The sequence below is a fragment of the Boleophthalmus pectinirostris genome, unplaced genomic scaffold (assembly GCF_026225935.1).
Source record: "Boleophthalmus pectinirostris isolate CB_2022bp ecotype Guang Dong unplaced genomic scaffold, ASM2622593v1 HiC_scaffold_13, whole genome shotgun sequence".
NCBI classification, from domain to species: Eukaryota; Metazoa; Chordata; class Actinopteri; order Gobiiformes; family Gobiidae; genus Boleophthalmus; species Boleophthalmus pectinirostris.
In genome coordinates this window covers 15,974,954-15,994,484 of record NW_026571036.1, presented here as the reverse complement: position 1 = coordinate 15,994,484, position 19,531 = coordinate 15,974,954, and the positions used below count along the sequence as shown (strand labels likewise).

The window sequence follows — 19,531 nt, the reverse complement described above, 5'->3', positions numbered from 1 at the left end:
ACCAATCACAGTGAAGTTTGAACCCTCAGAAAAAGTAGCAATATAAAGCTACAAGAATTGATCAAACTGAGATCACAACGTAGGCTTTTTTGGCTTTACTGCCCTCCCCTATCCGTGGGTTTTAGGTTCTTATTTATAGGTGACAGTTTCAGGCTCATTCAAAAGATATACCACTTTGTTTTGAATTGTTAATTGCTATGGTAACGGTGGTAGATGTTCATCATGGTCTAACATAACCCCCCAAACACATCGTCTGCGTATAATCCCTGTAGCATTAAATTAATCTTCAGAACTACATTTCTGAATTGAGACATTAATCCTAATTGCCCCGTTTCCACCCTTCAGCGCCGTTTGTCTCAGAACCCTAAACCTCGGCCTGAATGTGACAGCTCCAAAGACTTGACCCAGAAAAATGTGGGCCACCAGTGCTGATGTCGGAGTGAGTGATCAGCTTCGCACATTACGGGACATTTCCAGGCCTCTGTTCTCTCTCTCTGCTCTGTCCGTTTTGTCCTTTGTCCAGGCGTCTCATTATGCAATAGCTCTCAGGCAGCTCTGGGCGCACCTCTGGCCACTCATGTAACAGTAAGACCTTTTAGAGTTTGATACTTAAAACATTTTCACTAAGGTTGAACAATTTGGCAAAAAAAAAGACTGAAACATGAACTGACAAACTAATACACGCATCACGTTTTAGAACATGTTTACATGGTTTGTGGAGAAAATTTTTGTATTGTAAAATTGCAGCCTTTCAATATACTTTTCAATTTGTGATTTAGATTCTACAGCAATTTCATCTTGCCACTATAATTTTCACTACGGACTTTTATTCAACACAGCAAATTCGATCCCTGTAACAATTTGTACAATTTATTTCTCAATTTCAAAAGCGTTTATTTTACCTCGCTACTTTTTTGATTTTCACAATGCTAGACTTCGAATTGCCCAACATTCACTATTACAGAAAACATATGAACTTCTACAAATCCTGTGTAGATACCAGCTATGTTAAATCTTAGCTTCCTTACCAACACTCGTACCAGTAACACTTTTGGAAAGCCCTGATCCAAGACCTGGGCCGCTCTTTCTTGTGCAGTTCGTCTTCCCTTCAGCCTTTAAAATCCATGTTACTTCTGCAGCTTGAGGGCGTGTAGAAAATGTAAAATAGCCTTAGATTCACAGTTAGCAACTTAATTAGAGGCTTTAAATCATGTCTGGGTTTCAGTGCCCGGGGACAGTGCCGCTGAGGAGGCATGCAGGGTGGTTTAAGGGAGCATATCCGGACTGGCACACTGTCTTTCTCCTAAACAGAGCATGAAGCCAGCCGAACATACAGGACACTTTAATCTAGGGTTTGTCCAGCTACTAATTTAGCCCAATCTAGGCCTAAAAAAGGATGCTGAACTTATTTTTGTTTATTTCTTCTTTAGATTCTCATCTGGAGTTGCCAGAAAAAGTCAGTCATGTCCTTGCAAGCAAAAGTTTGAAACTCAAGTACATTTTAAGTCTGATGCTCTTCCTTTAATCACTCACTTTAATCTATGGAGAGTCATTTTAATCTAACGAAGGTCTACTTTTGTCCAGCTACTAATTTAGCTCAATCTAGGTCTAAAAAAAGAATGAAAAAGAAGAAATCAGTTGTGTTTTAGCAAGCAATGGATTGAAATTGGAGTAAGTTTTAATGTTTAATCTTGGTGTTCTTGAATCTTCCTTGTTTATACAGAATTGGGACTGGCACAATGTGTATATAAAACTAATAAAAATTGTATTTTGTGTGCAAAAATATCGAAATATCGTATCGTTTAATGTGACGATACAGTATAAATATTGTGGGCTGCTGTATCAAAATATAGCCACGAGTATTTTTTGGTATATTTTACTAAATTATTTTGTTTAGTGCTACAGTTTTATTGTTTGTTGAAGAAGGAAACTCATTCATGCAAGACATTTGACATTTTCACTGTTTTGATGATTAAATGTGTGTGTTTCATATTAACTTTGCACAAAAATTGGTTTAACAAAGACTTTTAGTATCACAAACATGATTTTGCCATTATCTTTATTGAACCGTATCGAATTGATTTGAAATATATCGTCGCTATCGAATCGAAAGCTCACTGTATTGAGATATGTATTGTATCGTGGCCTATGTATCGTTTTATGTATCGTATCGGCAACTTCTTCATGATACCCAGCCCTAGTCACAATTAATTATGCAATGTAATGTCTTGTAATGTTCCAACTTTGTAATTTACAAACTGTAAAAAAATGCCAGTGATTAGTTCATATATTAGATCATGCACATCAGCAGGCCACATTTCAGTTTTCTGACAACTGTTAATTCTCCGGGAATCAGTAACATTGATATATATAATAAAAAAAAAAAAATCCATATTACTTATTTTTACATAATTCACGTAAAAGATTCTGAATGAGTAGTGGTTACAACACATCAGAAGTATACAAATCAGTAGGGCTGGGTATCATTAAGAAGTTGCTGATACGATACATACCTCGATACACAGGCCACGATACGATACATATCTCGATACACTGCACTTTCGATTCGATATGATATATTTCAAATCGATTCGATATGGTTCAATAAAAAATAAAGGCTAAATCATGGCTGTGACACTAAAAGTCTTTGTTAAACCACTTTTTGTGCAAAGTTCATATGAAACACAAATATTTTAATCATCAAAACAGTAAAAATATCACATGTTGAATAATTTGAGTTTCCTTTCACTCCACAAGCAACAAAACTGTAGCTCTGTAACAGTAATAATAATAATTTAGTAAAACACACCTAAAAATACTCTTGGTGATATATCGATACAGCAGCCCACGATATCGATACTGTATCATCACATTAAACTATACGATATATCGATATTCCGATATTTTTGCACACCCCTACAAATCAGATATGTGGTTCTGACTGTCTTTCTTTGTCAAATTTCTGTTTCTGTAATAACCAAACACATTTTATAGATGCAATGGCCACCGAGTTACAGCACACAAATAATTACATCAGCATATGTTGTAAGACTAATACTAACTCACTCTGTAGTTTTGAAAAATAATCCGAGTTGCTTGTCCTGTGGAAGACGATTAAGCATAAGTCTGTGCACAGAGGAAAAACCCACCCATCCAGCAACATCTTATCACAATAATGAGGTTTAGGACAGCAAAACCACAACAGCTGCTGCTCCTGTCAGTCACACTCAGAGAGGACCTGAGAGCGGGCGCAGATCAGAGCTCCTCCACAGAGTTTAAGAACAACACGTGTTTCTACTTTACTGCTAATTGGGAATAAAGTGCAGACTTGGAACAGGTTTATGAGCTTTAAAAGGGAGCAGCTGGAACAATAGACTACTGTATGCAAGATCAAGGCATGCTAAGTAATGACAACAGCAGTTTTATGGATTATAGAGGGAACGTCTGAAGCAAGAATGTATGAGTTCCAACAATAAAAGTAGGTGTTAAAATAAAACATCAGAATTAATAGTACATTGAATTAATGGCTGATTACTTCAGATTTATGTGAAAGGATTAACTGAGCTTTTAATCATTGTTATGCTGTGTTTATGCTCTAACAAAAAAGAAAATAAAGTATTAAACCAAAAGTGATCTTAAATCCAATTCTTGCTGCGCCACATGCAGTATCTTGTGTATCTTGTGTATCTTTGCCCAGACACAGTGGGCACTGAAGGAAGGTCTGAGCTGCAAACGCTGTGATTGTTGATTGAAAGCTTAGCCCCCTGCTCCATCTTTCTTAAGGCTACCATTTATAGAAACTACCGTTTAAGACTTACTTTAAAGTGCACTCGGTAACACCGATGGGAAGGGGGTCAGTTTTTGTCTGTCTCCATGGAGATGTTATTATTTTGCCTTTAACCACAGTATTTATCTTGCATTTATTCAATTACAGGTATTTTTATTGCTAAAAATACAAGTTCCTTTGCTTAAATGCATGGTTTTATAGTAGCAACAGCTTATGAACATCAGAAACTACATATCCCATGATTCATTTCAGTACAGACAACATGAAGAAATATGTTTTTTACTTGAATTCTTGGGATTATGACGGAAGTAATTCACACCAAAATCTTGTTAAGGTATTTTAAAAGCAGAAAAGTGTCCAATCTACAACGATATTAGCCTCTTCAAAATACCGCAATAAATATCGTACCGTGAGATGCATATCGTGATAATATCGTGCCGTGAGATTCGGATATTGTTACATCCCTAATAGGCACAATATAAAATAAATAAATAAGCAAGTCAATAAAAAACAACAACAAAAAAGTATTAAAATTAGCAAATAGAAATACTGCAAATAAAATCAATAAAATACAGTCAGAGGACCACACAATTCTCATGCCGTGTTAAAAGCCAGTGAGTAAAACTGTGTTTTTAAGTGAGACTTAAAAGAATGGACTGAAAAGGTGCTCTCAATGTGAAGGAAGAGTGTTCCAAAGTTTGGGGCCAACCACAGAAAAGGCCCGGTCACCCCAGAGCCACCCTAGGGTCTTTTGAGTCTCGTTTCTGGGATGACAAGTTGTGTAGGAACAATGAGATCTGAAATGTACGTTGGGGCCAGTCCATGAAGTGCCTTAAAAACAAACCGTAACATTTTAAAATCAACTCTAAAATTCCAGGTGAAGAAGTAACATCTCCTTGTAAACGAACACAGACTCACTAGAAAAGTTACACAGTGGACCTTTACTTGAATAAAGTGAAAAACAAATTTGCCACTGAAAATTATTAGACAAAAAGCTAGATTGATTTCAGCAACATCCTGGACTCGAGTCAGCCTTTTAGCTTAGTAATTTGCCCATACACAGACCTCTATCTGACCCCGTGCTCTCGATCCCTCGAACACTCACTCATTTGTAACCAGTATCCAATTATGACCTATTGTGATTCCATCCAACCCCGGTGCAGGTGCATTGTGGGTAAAGTGTCAGATGGTGAGATGAGATGAAAATACATCTGAGCAGTGCGGTGACCACACCAGCATTTTAAAAGCAAATTGCTCGCATAGACACAAAGACCTATCCCATTAAAGGCAGTCAGTGCGAAGTGTGTTGGGGGTGATTTAAGCACGTTATCGGCCTGAATGTTAATAGAAAAGCGAAAGGATACACCAGGCAAACCAGATGGACTGCTACGTAAAGGCGAACACTTACTAACTTAGAACTAAAGGCTTGTTTTGAACTTAAAAGGCCGTGCTATGGTCCGTTCATTCACAGCGGCCCCGTATTGGCGTTGGTGTGTCCCCAGCCCGAGTCAGGGATCGATAAGACGAATCAATTGAATCTTAGCAGCATTTTCCGCTCAGTTTGTGTCAATCAATGGCTCTGTGCACAGCTGTGAGCACACACTGCGACTGGTTTAGGGCCCCGCTGCCGATAACCGTCATCAACAGAACTGGGCATCAAAACTAAAGCGATGATCAACATGTCATATGGATCATAAAGTCCAGCTGAGAGGACTGGAAAAATCTATAGTCATCATTATGGAAAACCAAGGGAAGAACCCACCAATAATGACTTAACTTTGTCTTGCTGTGGTAAAAACTGTTATTGACCAAATCGACCTTGTTGTCCTTGTGTCTGATTTCTATTTCTCTATTATAACTTTTTTTTTTGGAAATTGTGTCCCTGTTTCCGATGCTCCCCGTTGGTTTGGCAGATAGCTCTGGGCTAAACTAAAGTAAATGTGCAGTTAGGGAATAGGACTGAAGTGGATGTCCTGAACAAGATACTGGGTCAGTCCAGTCAAGATGGATGGACGAGGGCGAGAATGTAGGAAAAACAAAGTAACTCAGAGGGCATACAAGAAGAACTGGGGGAAGGAGTAATTGGGCCGTGCATGTCTTGGTTATTCTGTAGACATCTGGGTCAAGGTTGTGGAGGAAGTGTTAGTTGTGGTTAAAGCTCAAAGCATGTCACTCTGTAGAAGACATCACAAATCAATATAGCATTTGTATAATATGAGGCCCTAATGACATTGTCTTCGATTTCTACAGCTTTACATATTACACTGCAATAACAGAGAAGGCAAGTATTTGGGTAATATCGTTGAAACTCAGGGAAGTAAAAAATTATAGCTTCTCAGACCCGTATCTTCAGATTTAACATGATTTATGAATGAAAGCTGGCAGTTTCAATTTCAAAAACCTTGTCCAGATGACTATTTTTGCAACCTTTTCTACCATGGAACACTGCTGGACGAATGAGGGATTACCCAGTCTTGTTTCTAAGATTACACACCAACTACATGCACCCAAAATCAACCAAAAAGCAGTCCACAATTTGAGCAGGTAATTGGATTATTTGACCTTACTCAAATTTTTATTTCGTCTCAATGGTTACCTGGTGAAGAATGCAACAGACAGAGAGGCCTTGATTCGGACTCTCACTGATTGTCTTGCAACTGTCTATGTGTTTCAACAAATTTTATCTTCTGCTTTTTCACGGAAAGTTCAAGTGACCAAATTTGTAACCAACCCAACATCTCTGCAACTAAATGATGCATGTTAACTATGACCTTTTCGCATTTTGGCTGCTACAAGCCACCAAAAAGACTTGATAAACCACCTCAAGTCAATCCCAGTCTAAATATAGTCTCCTCTGTGTCCTATAGGAGAGCCCAGTCTAAATCAGCTGTACGTTGGATCTTCATTTGCAGTGCTCAGCGTGTGCACGGGGCTGTGTCGTGTGAGTTAGCAGCAGGCTATCACCGCTCACTCAAGCAGATAAAGTCATCATGGCCTCCAATCTGCTCCAGCCCCCGCGGGACAACCTGGCGGGTGCTCTCGTGTTGGTGCAGGTAACACCCACAGAAGGCTCTCCCTGCGGGTGCCTCCTCCATACCTACCCCCGAGAGAGTGACAGCTGGGGCCAGGTCCGCTCACCCATTCCAACGCCAGAGAAAATTAATTTGTTACGGCGCGTTTATCGTCCTGACAAGCCGCCTTTTAATTACCGGCTCACAAACAGAGGAGGGCTGTCTCTCTCTGGGGATGCGCAGATAGAAATAAAATTAAAGTGATTCTTGCTGGGATCCGTGACGTTTGAGTGGCAGGGCGACTGGGGTGCAACGCAGGGGGCACCCACCGTTACACAAAGCCCTTCTGTTTCTAAGGATTAATACTATACCTACCGTATTTATACAGTGCCAAGTTTCATACTGTGATTAAACATACCATTATGAAACTGTCAAGACATGAAACTAACATTCATTTAATACAAGTCAAACATTTCAGATTTTCATATCAAATTTGGAACAAATGTTAGACAGAAAAGTATAATTATTGGAATAAACAAATTGTCGTATGGCATTTTAAATTCCTAAGCTTACTTGTGATCACTAAACTATATATGCTACATTGTTTAGACAGGGATACGCTTGAATGTGCGTTGTGTATTTGCATAATTGCTGTGAGCCCTGTTGAGCTTTGACTTAAACCTGTCAGCAATGTACTGATGTTATCTCTCATATTTACGTGTATGTACAGTGTTGATTTTGTTTAGTAGTGTTCAAATTAGTTACAGCGTAAGTACAATGTAAGTGTAATGTGTATGGCAAACTGACAACTTTTTAAAAATAAAGTTGTAGTCTGTCTCAGGAGGATTAGAGGGCAAAAATGTCACCAACGTCTTAATAACTAATCCAGTTTCTCATAAAGTTGGATTAGATCTAACAGATATAAAGTATACAGTTTTTCATAATTTCTAGGATCCAGCTCAATTATTATTCACTGTAGTGGCTGGTCATAATAAAGATCTAAAGTGGTTTGTATTGGGGGCAGCTCAGGAGCGAGGCTGTTGTGTAGAGCAGTGGGACACTATTGGGACAGAGCTGTCACAGAGACACAGTGTAATAATAAGAGCGCCTGTGCCCTCTCACCCTGTCACAGCACTCAAAAGTTTAGTTTGGTGCAGTTTTAGAGACAGCCTCTGGAGTGGGCTCGCAAATGAGACACCAAAGTCTGCACGCAAACACGGACAGAGGTGTTTTCAAATGTGATTGAGTAACCGACGCGTGAGTGATGGTGGTGGTCAATTTTGTCAGTCTACCCCAGGGCAGCTGTGGCTCTGATAGTAGCTTACCACTGCCAAGTAGTAAGGGAAGGACTGATGCAATTTAAAAAGCTTTCAGGTGTCTTGAAAGAAGTTATAAGAAGATTTTTGCAGTTACTGTTCTCAAAGGTCCTATATTACGTAAAATTGAGTTTTTAGTCATGTTGTATAATGTTGTTACCTACTTAAAAACATACCTAGAGTTTTTTGTTTTGTTTTGTTTCATTCACACATGTTTGAGTAATCCTGTTTTCTTAGTTTGTCTATGTTTCCGAAGCTCAAAATGCCCTGTTCCACCTTGTGAGGTCAATAGTTTCAAAGTTAACAGCTTTTACCTTTTGTTCAGTAGAGATCAGCAGTTTCTGGGCTGAAATTATCCAGATGATTCTAGTGATAGTGTATGGAGGTTAAAAACACAGTGGTGCACTTCCTGTGGCAGATGGCATCAAAATAGGGAACAGAGTGTTTTTTGTTTGAGAGAACAACTCAGACTAAACATGCAGGATTTGTGCGTTAAAATGTGTGAATGATACAAAACACAACTCCAGTATGTTTTATAAATGATGAGGAAACGTGGATCAGAAAAAAAGGTTACATAAATGTTATGAAATGCGTCAACAAAGATATGAGTTTGGTATGCGGTCGATGGCCTTGAAACATAATAGAAAAACGGATGTATGAATTAAACTCGCTAACACCATAATTTAAATTAGCCTTAACATAACCTACACATTGTGTGGCCGGACCAAAACTTGAACCAGGGGTGCCTAGTACAGAGATAAATATAATATTAAAATAATTATCCTTTTGTTAAGACTGTGTTTTTGCACAGGTTATTAGATACACTGATGTTTAGAAATACATGTATTGAAAAGGCATAACAAAGACGACCAGAGCGGCTGTTACATAAGATCTGGAATAGAGATGATAAAATTGGCAATAGGACTACACGTTGCAGTTATATTGTGCAGTTCCTATTTTGTGAGAGTGAGTGTTTTTTGGCTCGGAGCATTGGTACAGTGGAAGAGCATTTCTCTGATGGAGGCAGACACAGAGTGGGCGGGTGAAGGACCTACCTCTTCAGGTTAAGCAGGGCCCAGGGGATACCAGTGGGCGTCTTAAAGGCCGGCAGCAGCTTCTCTCCCAGCTCCACTGCTTTCCTCCGGAAGACCTGACAAAACAAAGACAAATTATGAATAAATGAGATTTCAAATGCCAGCATAGGTTTTTGATATTTGCATTAGACCCAATTATTGCATTTTAATCATTAATTTGAAGCTGTCTGCTAGTCTCTTCATTCATATTCACAAACATACCAAGGACATTAGAGTGTATTGCTGAGGGACAGGAATGGGGTACAGCAAAAATCAGACCCTCAAGCTTATTATTCGGCCCTGTTTTATAAGCCATTTCCTTCTAAGACCAAACCACCATTAATTTGCAACATATGACAAGATAATAGAGTTTACAGGGCCTATATATTAAAGTATTTTCGATTCAATGTTTTTAAACTCCATACATGGATTTGGACTTGCCCATCTCTATTGAACAAAAGTGACATAGTTGTGTTAATTTGAAAACTACCACTTATATATAACATCACAAAATAGAAGAGAGCATTTTGAGCTTTGTAGATTTAGACCAATAATAAAGGATTACTGAAACCTGTTAATGAAACAAAACATGTGTGAATGAAACAAAACAACTCCTGGTATGTTTTTGTGGAAGTAAATGCATTATAATATGGCCTAAAAGAGTCAATTTTGTGTAATACAGGACCTTAAACCAAATAAGATTATACATACATGGTAGCTAGTAAAAGACAACAGGACTGGGTATCATTCAGAAGTTGCCGATACGATACATATCTTGATACAGTAAGCTTACGATTCAATTCAGTCTATTTCATAATCGATTCGATACGCTTCAATAAAAAAATAAAGGCTAAATCATGGCTGTGATACTAAAAGTCTTTGTTAAACCACTTCTTGTGCAAAATTAATATGAAAATGTCAAATGTGTCGCATAAACGAGTTTCCTTCCTCTGAGTAAGCAACAAAATTGAATGTAACTATATGATATATCGATAATTCAATATTTTTTGCACACCACTAGACAAGGCACCTAGAGTTTGAAGTAGTCCTCTGTTGCTTCTAAACCAAAACCCCTGCACTGCTTTAAATAACTGCATGAATATTCAGTGATCAGAGGAGAGCCAGGGCACACAAAGTGGGTGACAGTTGTGTATATGGAGGACCTGCAGGATTCACTGTGGCATTATGTCCTGGAACACTTGTGCAAAATGTACTTCTCTGTAAAGCGCCCCACGGGTTCCTCTGCGGCTGCTTAAAGAGGTCATTGCAAAGACAAACACAAGAGATACTTTCTACCCTCACAAACTCTATGCCTGCTGTGGTGTAGTGGTGTGGTCTCACTTTATCAGTATAAGTATTGGAACGACAACAAGTGCTGGCTGACTCAAATCTGAAGTGGTGTTTACTCAATGAAAAGAGCACATGCTATAGTTCAATACTATTTAAATATTTTGCACAGAAAACAGTCACTGATGTCAAAGCTCTGAAAAGATTTAGCAATTATTTTGACAGTTTAATTTTAAATGGTTCAAATTTAGCTGTGAAATTCTGTAATTGTCTAAAAATATTATGAGCGATTGTAATATACAGCAAGAGAAAAAAGATTGTCACAAGTTTTAGACAATTCATTCAAAGCATTATGAAATTGACAAAATTTTGCCTATTGCTGTATTTTGAAAGCCAAGCTGGTGCCACCTAGTGCCTCTATTCAATTTAATTTCTCTCCAGCGACTAGGTCAGGAATCAGAAGACACTAGACAGTTTGCAAAAACCCAGGAAGTGTGAGTTCAGACACCAGCCAATCAGCGAAGAGTCATACATTCTGTTGGCTATGATTCCCGAGATTGAGGATTTAAAGCCGGAACAAAGAGAATTTTTGGTGAATTTTATCAAAGGGAAAGACGTTATTGCCCTTCTTCCTATGGGATTTGGGAAAAGCTTAATATACCAGTTAGCCCTGTTAGCGGCGCATTACATACATCATGACTAAATAGCAGTAATTGGTTAAATGAAAAAAAGTACCCGCCTATTGTTGAGTGAACAAATTCTAACGCTGCGAGGTCAGATGGTTTCTACTAAGTGAAACCAGCTCATGAATCAGGCTAGTCTTTTGATCTTCCTAGTCCCAAAATCATTAGTGGTAGATCTGTTTCTTCTTCTGACTTAACACAGGTGTCATCATTGATTAACTTTCTATATATTAGGGTTGTCAAAAGTATCAAAAATCAGATACTGATCAATACTAAAACAAGTAACTAGAACCTTGCGTAAATAGCTTTATAATGATCTTCAGCTGTACCAAATATCAGAAAACACAGACTAGTATACGCCCATGGAGCACACAAACAAAAGGCCATATGGTAATTTAAAACAAAAGTACAATGATTTAATGTTGTTATCATTGTCATATTGTAATTAGTATTCAGTATTAGTTCCTTCCTTAGTATCGAAATTGAGTTTTAGTATTGCAACAACACTACTACATCTACAGGAATATCACAGCCAACACTGTATATTACATGTTTCCTGCAAAAATACAAAGTCACTCCAAAGGTAAAATTTGGCCCACTGTATCTGTCATGTTGATAGATTTTCCTTCAGACAGCAGCCCTAATACTATCTCCACCGACCACAGTTCATTTTTCGGCTTTCATCCAACTCCGTATAACCTCTTTACGGCCTGACTCTAGGAGGAGCATAGCAGGGGTTGCCATATTGTTTTGACAAGTGCCCTCTCGAGCTTCACTTCTTCCCCATCCTTTCTCGCCTCTGCCCCGTCTCTCACACCCCGCTGAGTGGAGCTCTCTAGAGGCCTGGGGCTGCCACATTTCTGACATACTGTTTGCTCTGCGTGTGTGGAGGAGAGATAGCGAGCTGCAAAAGAGGAGGGCCAGTGGACTTCAGAGGGAGCTCAGCTTGTTGAACTAAACACCATTAGACGCAATGTTTTGGCGCTGAAGTGATGATTCGCAGGGGGTTTAACAAGAGGGCAAATGTGTCTCTGGTTCAGGGGTAATTACTATGTCGTTTAATTGGGATTTAGTCCATTGGTGTTCTGATTTAGTCCATGGTTTAGTTATAGTTACAGAATTAAACCTGGTTTGTTTTGTTTCTTGTATCCTTATTCTGTCCATTTTTGTGCTGTCAATAATAATTAAAGTTCACAATAACCATGATAATTTCCAATAATTAAGATCATATTAGTCGTTGGGCATTCTAAACAATTTTGGACACTTCACGTTTCCTATGTAATGTCTATAAATTTCATAAGTGGCATGGTACAAAAAGCCAGGAGAAGACGCTAGGACTGCATCTGCTGGTGAATTGAAAACATAAATATTCTGTATGAAGTTAAAAACGTTATGAAAAATCAAAAACGCTTAACTGTGCAGTGGAGGTAACTTGAATCTTTAAAGGTGTATGGATTTTAAAAAACACACAGGATGGATTATCTTCATGTGGAGTGAAAGGCAGCAAGATTTCAGAGACATGTGTGAAAGAACCAAACTCCGAAACACAACTCCAGGTCTGTTTTGTAGAGAACACAATGCCATAAAATGTAAAAAATAAAAAGTCAGTAAAGCATTGCATAAGCTCCATAAACTCTAATCCACATGATGCACAGAAACACATAAATGATCACAGTCATGACTCCGTGTTGCAGGCCAAACAGGTGTGAAATGCTATTATCGAACCAATTTTTCACTGATGACACCACCCGGGCCAGTCCAGGGGTCTGTATAATTCAGTTGCTTATTAAAGCTTGTTGGCAGTTTGCTTGATGGCCTTGGACATGGGGTGTGTTTAATTTATTCGACTGCGTGTCCCGGAGAGCGCTTTTATTCTTCCCCTCAGTGTGCTCTTGGCATTATTAAAGGCATTAATCAGTGGGATCTGACGCCTGGTTATACGAGTGCAGCCCGATCCTCACTCCTTTACAACAATATACTGCAGTGATACCAGCCAATCTGGGAGTGGTAATGCTATTGGGGGGTTCTGGTCCGAGCAAAATCTGATCATACTGTAGTTAGTCTGGAAGTCATCAAGCCCTCCCGTTCTATTCTCATTATGTTCTTATTCATATGGGTGTGTTCAGTGCGTCACAAATGCAGCGAGCTTGGCTTTTATTCCAAATGCACTTTATTGTATGGAACTGAGGGAAAATAGAAACAGGAACAGTAGAGGTGTGCAAAAATATTGAAATATCGATATATCGTATCATTTAATGTGATTATACAGTATCGATATCGTGGACTGCTGTATCGATAAATCGCCAAGAGTATTTTTTGGCATATTTTACTAAATTATTTTGTTATAGTGCTTCAGTTTTGTTGCTCGTTTAGAGGAAGGAAACTCTTTTATGCAACACATTTCACATTTTCACAGTTTTGATGATTAAAATGTTTGTGTTTTTGTGTTTCATTTTAACTTTGCACAAAAAGTGGTTTAACAAAGACTTTTAGTATCACAGCCATGATTTAGACATTATTTTTTATTGAACCGTATCAAATTAATTTGAAAAACATCGTACTGAATCATATCGCTCACTGTATCGAGGTATGTATCATAGGTATGTATCATATTGTGGCCTATGTATCAAGGCATGTATCGGATTGGCAACGTCTGAATGATACCCAGCCCTAAGGAACAGTACGATTTTGATTATAAGTTTGGGTGTCTCCAGATACGAGGTTGACATGTTCAAATCAAATATACCTAACTGATAACAAATGTAATGCTGATTTATTCTTAATTACAAAGACAATAGATGATGATGGCCAAGTTTTTTATGTTGTAATTTCCTGTTTTGGTTCTCAAGACGCTCATTTAATCATAAAATGGAATGAGCCTCATATGAGTCTCATTTGGTTGCCAGTTTCAATGCTGAAATCCAGTTGTTTTAAACCTAAAAGAACTCTCTCTGATCTGAATACTCACTACCTAAACCACAGCAACCCCAGAGTGAATTCGTGAGACATGGCCTGTCAGTATACTGAGAATGAGAAAAACTTGTATGTGTCCTCGATATGCAGGTTCAGGCACTGGCAACCCAGGTTCACTTGTGATTGTTTTGTGAACTCGGAAAGAAAAGAAAAAAAACAGACCAAAAACTGTACGTAGCCAGCCTGAAAAACATCCTTATATTTATTACTTTATTGATATCCAATAGCAGACACCTGAATTTCTTTTCTTTCACCTTATGAACCAGACATCTCAAACAAAATCTTATCTTTTTGGCTTCTTTTCCCTCATCAGTTTTCCAAGAAAGTCAATTACTCGAGTCCACCCGGTTTTGATGAACTAGTTTCACGAGAATGCGGTCCAATCCAGCACTTTCATTATAATTCCTACCTCGATCCATATATGAAGTTTTACCCTACGACAACGGCACCTAATTTAATACAGACTGCTTGTGTCTTATGGGATGTTGTTACACTTTCTCCTCGGCTTATCTCTGACAAGACCAAAGACGCTGTGTCCCTTGATAATGCAAACAGGCTGCTCTGGTTCTCAAACAGACTCAGAATAAAGCAGGACAAGTGTTATTTCACATGCCCGGGGAATATGCATTTGTCTTTGCTTACTTTTTACGATCTCTATGTAGTTTAACAAGCGTTGGGAGTTGTGTTTTACATTATTAGAAACTATTGGCGACTACAATCTGCAATAGGAAAGAAAAGATAGCATTGATTCATTCTGCGAGATAGGCTTAATTCAAATATTCAAGAAAGCCAGGTGTAAATGAAGTGCAAGGCTGTAATCAAATCAGGCTTAAGTGAGAGAGGAAGTGTGCACAAGTCAAATAAGTCAATACTCGTTCAACGGACATGGCAGAGGACTTCCTGAAGGAGAGATCTGCTCTTACCTGTTTCAGTCAGTGCCAGACCGCTGTTTTCATCTACGGTCAAGTCTGGAATGGTTTTAGTCAAGATTTTGTTTGACCAAAACTGAGTCATTGTGATTGAAAATTCCTTCCTTGTCTGAATACTAGAAAGAAAGAAAGAAAATCTGCCTGGCTTACACTATGACTGAACACAAAAAGAAGCAAGGTAAGTTCAGTGTCATGCACAAGGACACAACAACAACAGATACCAGATACGTAGGGTGAGCAGATGAGTTTGGCTGAAATTCAGAATGGTGTTGGCTGAAATTCGGGACGGAGGTGGGGCAGGGAGGGACAAAGTGTAGTGATGTTGATATGTTCTAAGTTACTTTTCTTTACAAACAAAAATCGCATTAACTAATAAAAGCATTGAGTTTTAATAAATTATTTTGCTTAAACACAAAATGGAAGAACGAACAAAATCAAAATGTAAATGACAAATCGGGGTCTTGAACTTATAGCGCCTGCACTAAAGAAAAGTAACTTAACGCAGTGAGCTAAACTCCATGATGTAGGGGGAAGCTCGGTTGTGGCACTGCCTCACTTGCGTCCACTGACCGCACGTCGCTGATACTTCACCTCGCCGTCTTCCTTCTGCTCTCCACTTGGCTCCAAACGTGGTAGCTGCTGCGTACTGTCTGACTGAATGTACACCTTGCGGATAAAGCGTCTAAAATCTGTCAGGAGCTCTCTATGAACATGTTTATCAGAAAATAACTACTTATTATTGTGTTTGAGTGTCATTTTCAGGACATTTAGGGCCGGATTTGGGATTTGAGACAACAGCTTAGATTTCAGGACTGTCTCAAATTTTTCAGGATGTCAGATACCAATAGCAAAACTAGATACTCATTGGAAGTATTGATACTACTCATATTTTGTAGTAAGAGTTTTTATTCTGATTGTGGTATTGAAATAACTACTGAGAACCTTTCTTAGTATCGTAAGCAAGTTTGACATGTTAATACTCCAACATTGTTAAAGACTAATGGTTAAATTACTGCCACGAGTTGGCCAGTTCTACAAAAATATAGCCAGTCACATCAGCGCCTTTTTGAATTAATCGTTTTCATTAGTTTGGTTTAAGCCAGCGAAAAGAATAGGTGTTCCCATCCAGACCCGGTGAACAAAGAATCTCATTAGGAAGTAAGATTCTGACTCAACTCAACAGCAAATATCTAAGCTCTTCAATTGTATTTGATGATGTCCAGCATTGCAAACACAAGCATGATCTGATTCAAATATATGCACTTCTAACTTACTGCTTGAGTAGTATTAGCTGGCTTGTGCAGTTCAGAATCCTAATTTCCGAGGCAGAACTACGGGTTATGAGAACAATGAGATGTTGCTGCTGTCGTGGAGATGCTTGGACAGGTCCCTAACTAAGATGAATGTCAGGGCGACTTGTGTGGGTGACCTGCTCCCACTGTGACACGTGGCCCAGATTACAGCAGCACCTTTGGGATCCTCTGCTCCGCTCGCTCCCTACAACACCCTATTTTCTTCCACTCCTTCACTGCTCCCATCAGCATCACTCCTTTAATTCTCTCCATCAACCCTGTTTCCACTGCAGACGTCCGAAAAAACTGATTAACACTGACACGTATTGATTTTATTTTTAAAATCTGAAAGCATTGCATTGCATGTCAACAAAAACGCGATGGTATTATTTTGCTTGTCAGTATTGCTATAAAAGGCTGTATGTCGTAACAAACACTGTGCTGAAATAAAGTAGAGTCAGCTCTTATAAAGTGCCACTTCCTTATGTTCCCTAGGTCTGGCTTTACAATTAAGTAACTTGACATTTCTACATTATTAAAGTTTCCAGCTTAAAACTTTAATATTAGAGTGATCCTTACGTAAGCAGACAAGACAGTGTTTTAACAATAGTATGGATTTTCCTTGTAGCAAATTTTCTATTTTATCACATGGATTGCTTTTTCAAAAAAATTAGGCTTTTAGAAATGTATATTCTGTTAAATTATATTACATTTAAGACTGTAAGATGCTCATGGTTTGTGGCTTTGGAAATGAAAAGTGGAACTTGTCTCCACTTTTATTTATTTACAGTCTGTTAGAGAATATCAGTACTTTGGTCAAAGTTTTGGTCAGTGTGATTCATTTACTTAGTCAGAAAAAATATGACAGTGACAAAAACTATGACAAAAAGATTTTAGTCAAGAAAATGAACACTGTAAAACACAAAGTGGCCTCAAGTTACAAATTATAATTTTACATACTGTATCCGTGAGATAAAATGGTGCTTAATCTTTTATGTTCCTTTGCAGTGAAAAATTGATCCCCCATTACATTGTATTCTATTTCAAGTGTGGCTGCACGGTCCAGACGTGTTATATTTCACAGGATGAATAATGCATGTGCTTGAGACTGATGAGAGCCTGCGAGCGCCTCTGACAGCTGTAGAGACAAACAGACGGTTCACAGGCCGCGTCAGCTCTCCTCACACGCACCATACTCCAACTGTGAATGGGCCTCTTGTCTTACTGTTGTGCTGGGCAATCTATCCCTGTTGGATGACTTATGGGTTTAATGCATTGACAGTGTAAAGAAACAGAAGATGGACAAAGTGTGAATGGCGTTGGACCAGTGATGGACTCAAACTGAATAAAAAACTCGTCTCCAAACTTTAAATCGAACGAAGGCAAACAAAATGGGTCTAGAGAGGCTGAATAAAAGGAAAACTATGTGGCTATGTGAAAAAAAAACTACAGTGGTCAGCAGAGGTGGGTCAAAGTCTTTATTTTGCAAGTCTCAAGTAAGTCTCAAGTCTTTGACCTCAAGTCCGAGTCAAGACCAACTCAAATACAGGCGAGTTCAAGTCGAGTCTCGAGTCACTGGCCCATAAGTCCAAATCAAGTCCAAGTCACTTTGAGCTTCAAGTCATTTCAAGTCTATAAACCAAAGTACCATACATAGCTTTGGTTTTTGCAATTTATTTGACTTTTAAGATCAATTGCAATTAAAAAATCTATATATAAGTATTTATATAGGAGTTGCAGAAATGAATTTTGTAATTTTTTCCTTTTGAAATGTCTTGACAAGACCGTAGTGTGAATCAGTACAGACAGAATAGAAAGAATTCAGATATAAAAGTGCTTCTCAAGTCTTCTCAAGTCACAGGCCCAAAGTCCAAGTCAAATCTAAAGTCATTGACCTTCAAGTCGAGTCCAAAGTCTTAGTCCATTTTATCAAGTCAAGACTCAAGTCCTAAAAATAGTGACAAGCAAGTCCCTACCTCTGCTGGTCAGAAATGCAAAAGACCAATAAAATAGTGAATAGGTTCTCTCCACTTAAAAAGGAACATTACATAAAGGACCGACCACTACAGACTGGAGGCAATACAATTTGAATGTCTTGCCAAAGGACACTGCACGGCACTGGTGGAAGCTGGAATAGCATTCTACCACCTGAGCTATATATGCAAAGGCTCCAATGTAATAGGCTAGAGCAGGTCTAAAAATATGTAAATTACAGCTATTTGACTGATGATGGCTCTTCATTGTATATTTCAGCTTTTATCCCAGTCACCTTTTTAAACTGAGCATAGACCCAGACATCGTTCTCATTCAGCGCTGCCTCTTTGTCCCATTGTGTCCTCACCTCAGACTCAAAGGCTGCGTGTCCTTTTCTGTTTTATCACAGCTGACAGGTGCCCCCCGCGCCGTACCACAGAATCCTGCACTCCTCCTCTCTGTTCCCTCTCATTTACATTCAGACACTCTCCACTCATCCAGCCGGGTCTAGACTGTAATTATTTCGGACAGTAAAAGGTATTCAGAGGCGGAAAGATCCCCCATTTAACAATACACTGACCCAGAGAAAATGCATTAAAGCAGCAGGCGGCAGGGTCACGGTGTGTACCTACTTGGTGGTGGTTTGTTGGCAAAATCCTCCGACTCAAGGCACTCGGCGAGCAACTGTTTTATTACCTTTGAGATGTTTGTATTGCTCTGTAGCCCATGAGCACTGCATCGTAGAGGTTAGGGGTCAGCCTAGAGAGCATAACTGAGCAAATAGTCTCAAAAAACAGACCACACTATTCAGGTGTACACAATTCTCTCTATGGAAAAACACAGCTTTGACCATCGGGTAAAGACGAAGCCAAAAGTAACCAGACTTGCAAATGTTTTATCTTAAATTTTAGTTGTATTCTGTGGGAGATTTATAAAGCTTGAGCAAAAACAAATCTTTGGTTAGACAGACAGATAGATAAGCTTTATCTGTCCCAGCAGACAGTATTTTTTCTTTGACATAGCACAACACTGATCATAAACATCATGCATAATAACACTTAAAAACATATCACAGTAAAAGCCGACATCTGTGTGATCTCAGTTCATGTGGTGGGGGTCACAGAGGCAATGGCAGCTTTGTGCACATTTGTGACACAATATACTGCATACAACTTTATAATATCATAAAATCAACAAATAAAAGAA

General features: G+C 38.7%; 1 protein-coding gene across 1 annotated transcript in view; it reads right to left on the bottom strand.

Moving 5' to 3' along the window:
• Nucleotides 1-19,531, bottom strand: part of man1a1 (mannosidase, alpha, class 1A, member 1) — a 152,346-nt gene that overhangs the window by 27,239 nt on the left and 105,576 nt on the right. Inside the window, exon 5 of the mRNA XM_055149325.1 lies at nt 9,170-9,264. Coding sequence (XP_055005300.1) covers nt 9,170-9,264 — 95 coding nt within the window. The remainder of the gene's footprint in view (nt 1-9,169; nt 9,265-19,531) is intronic.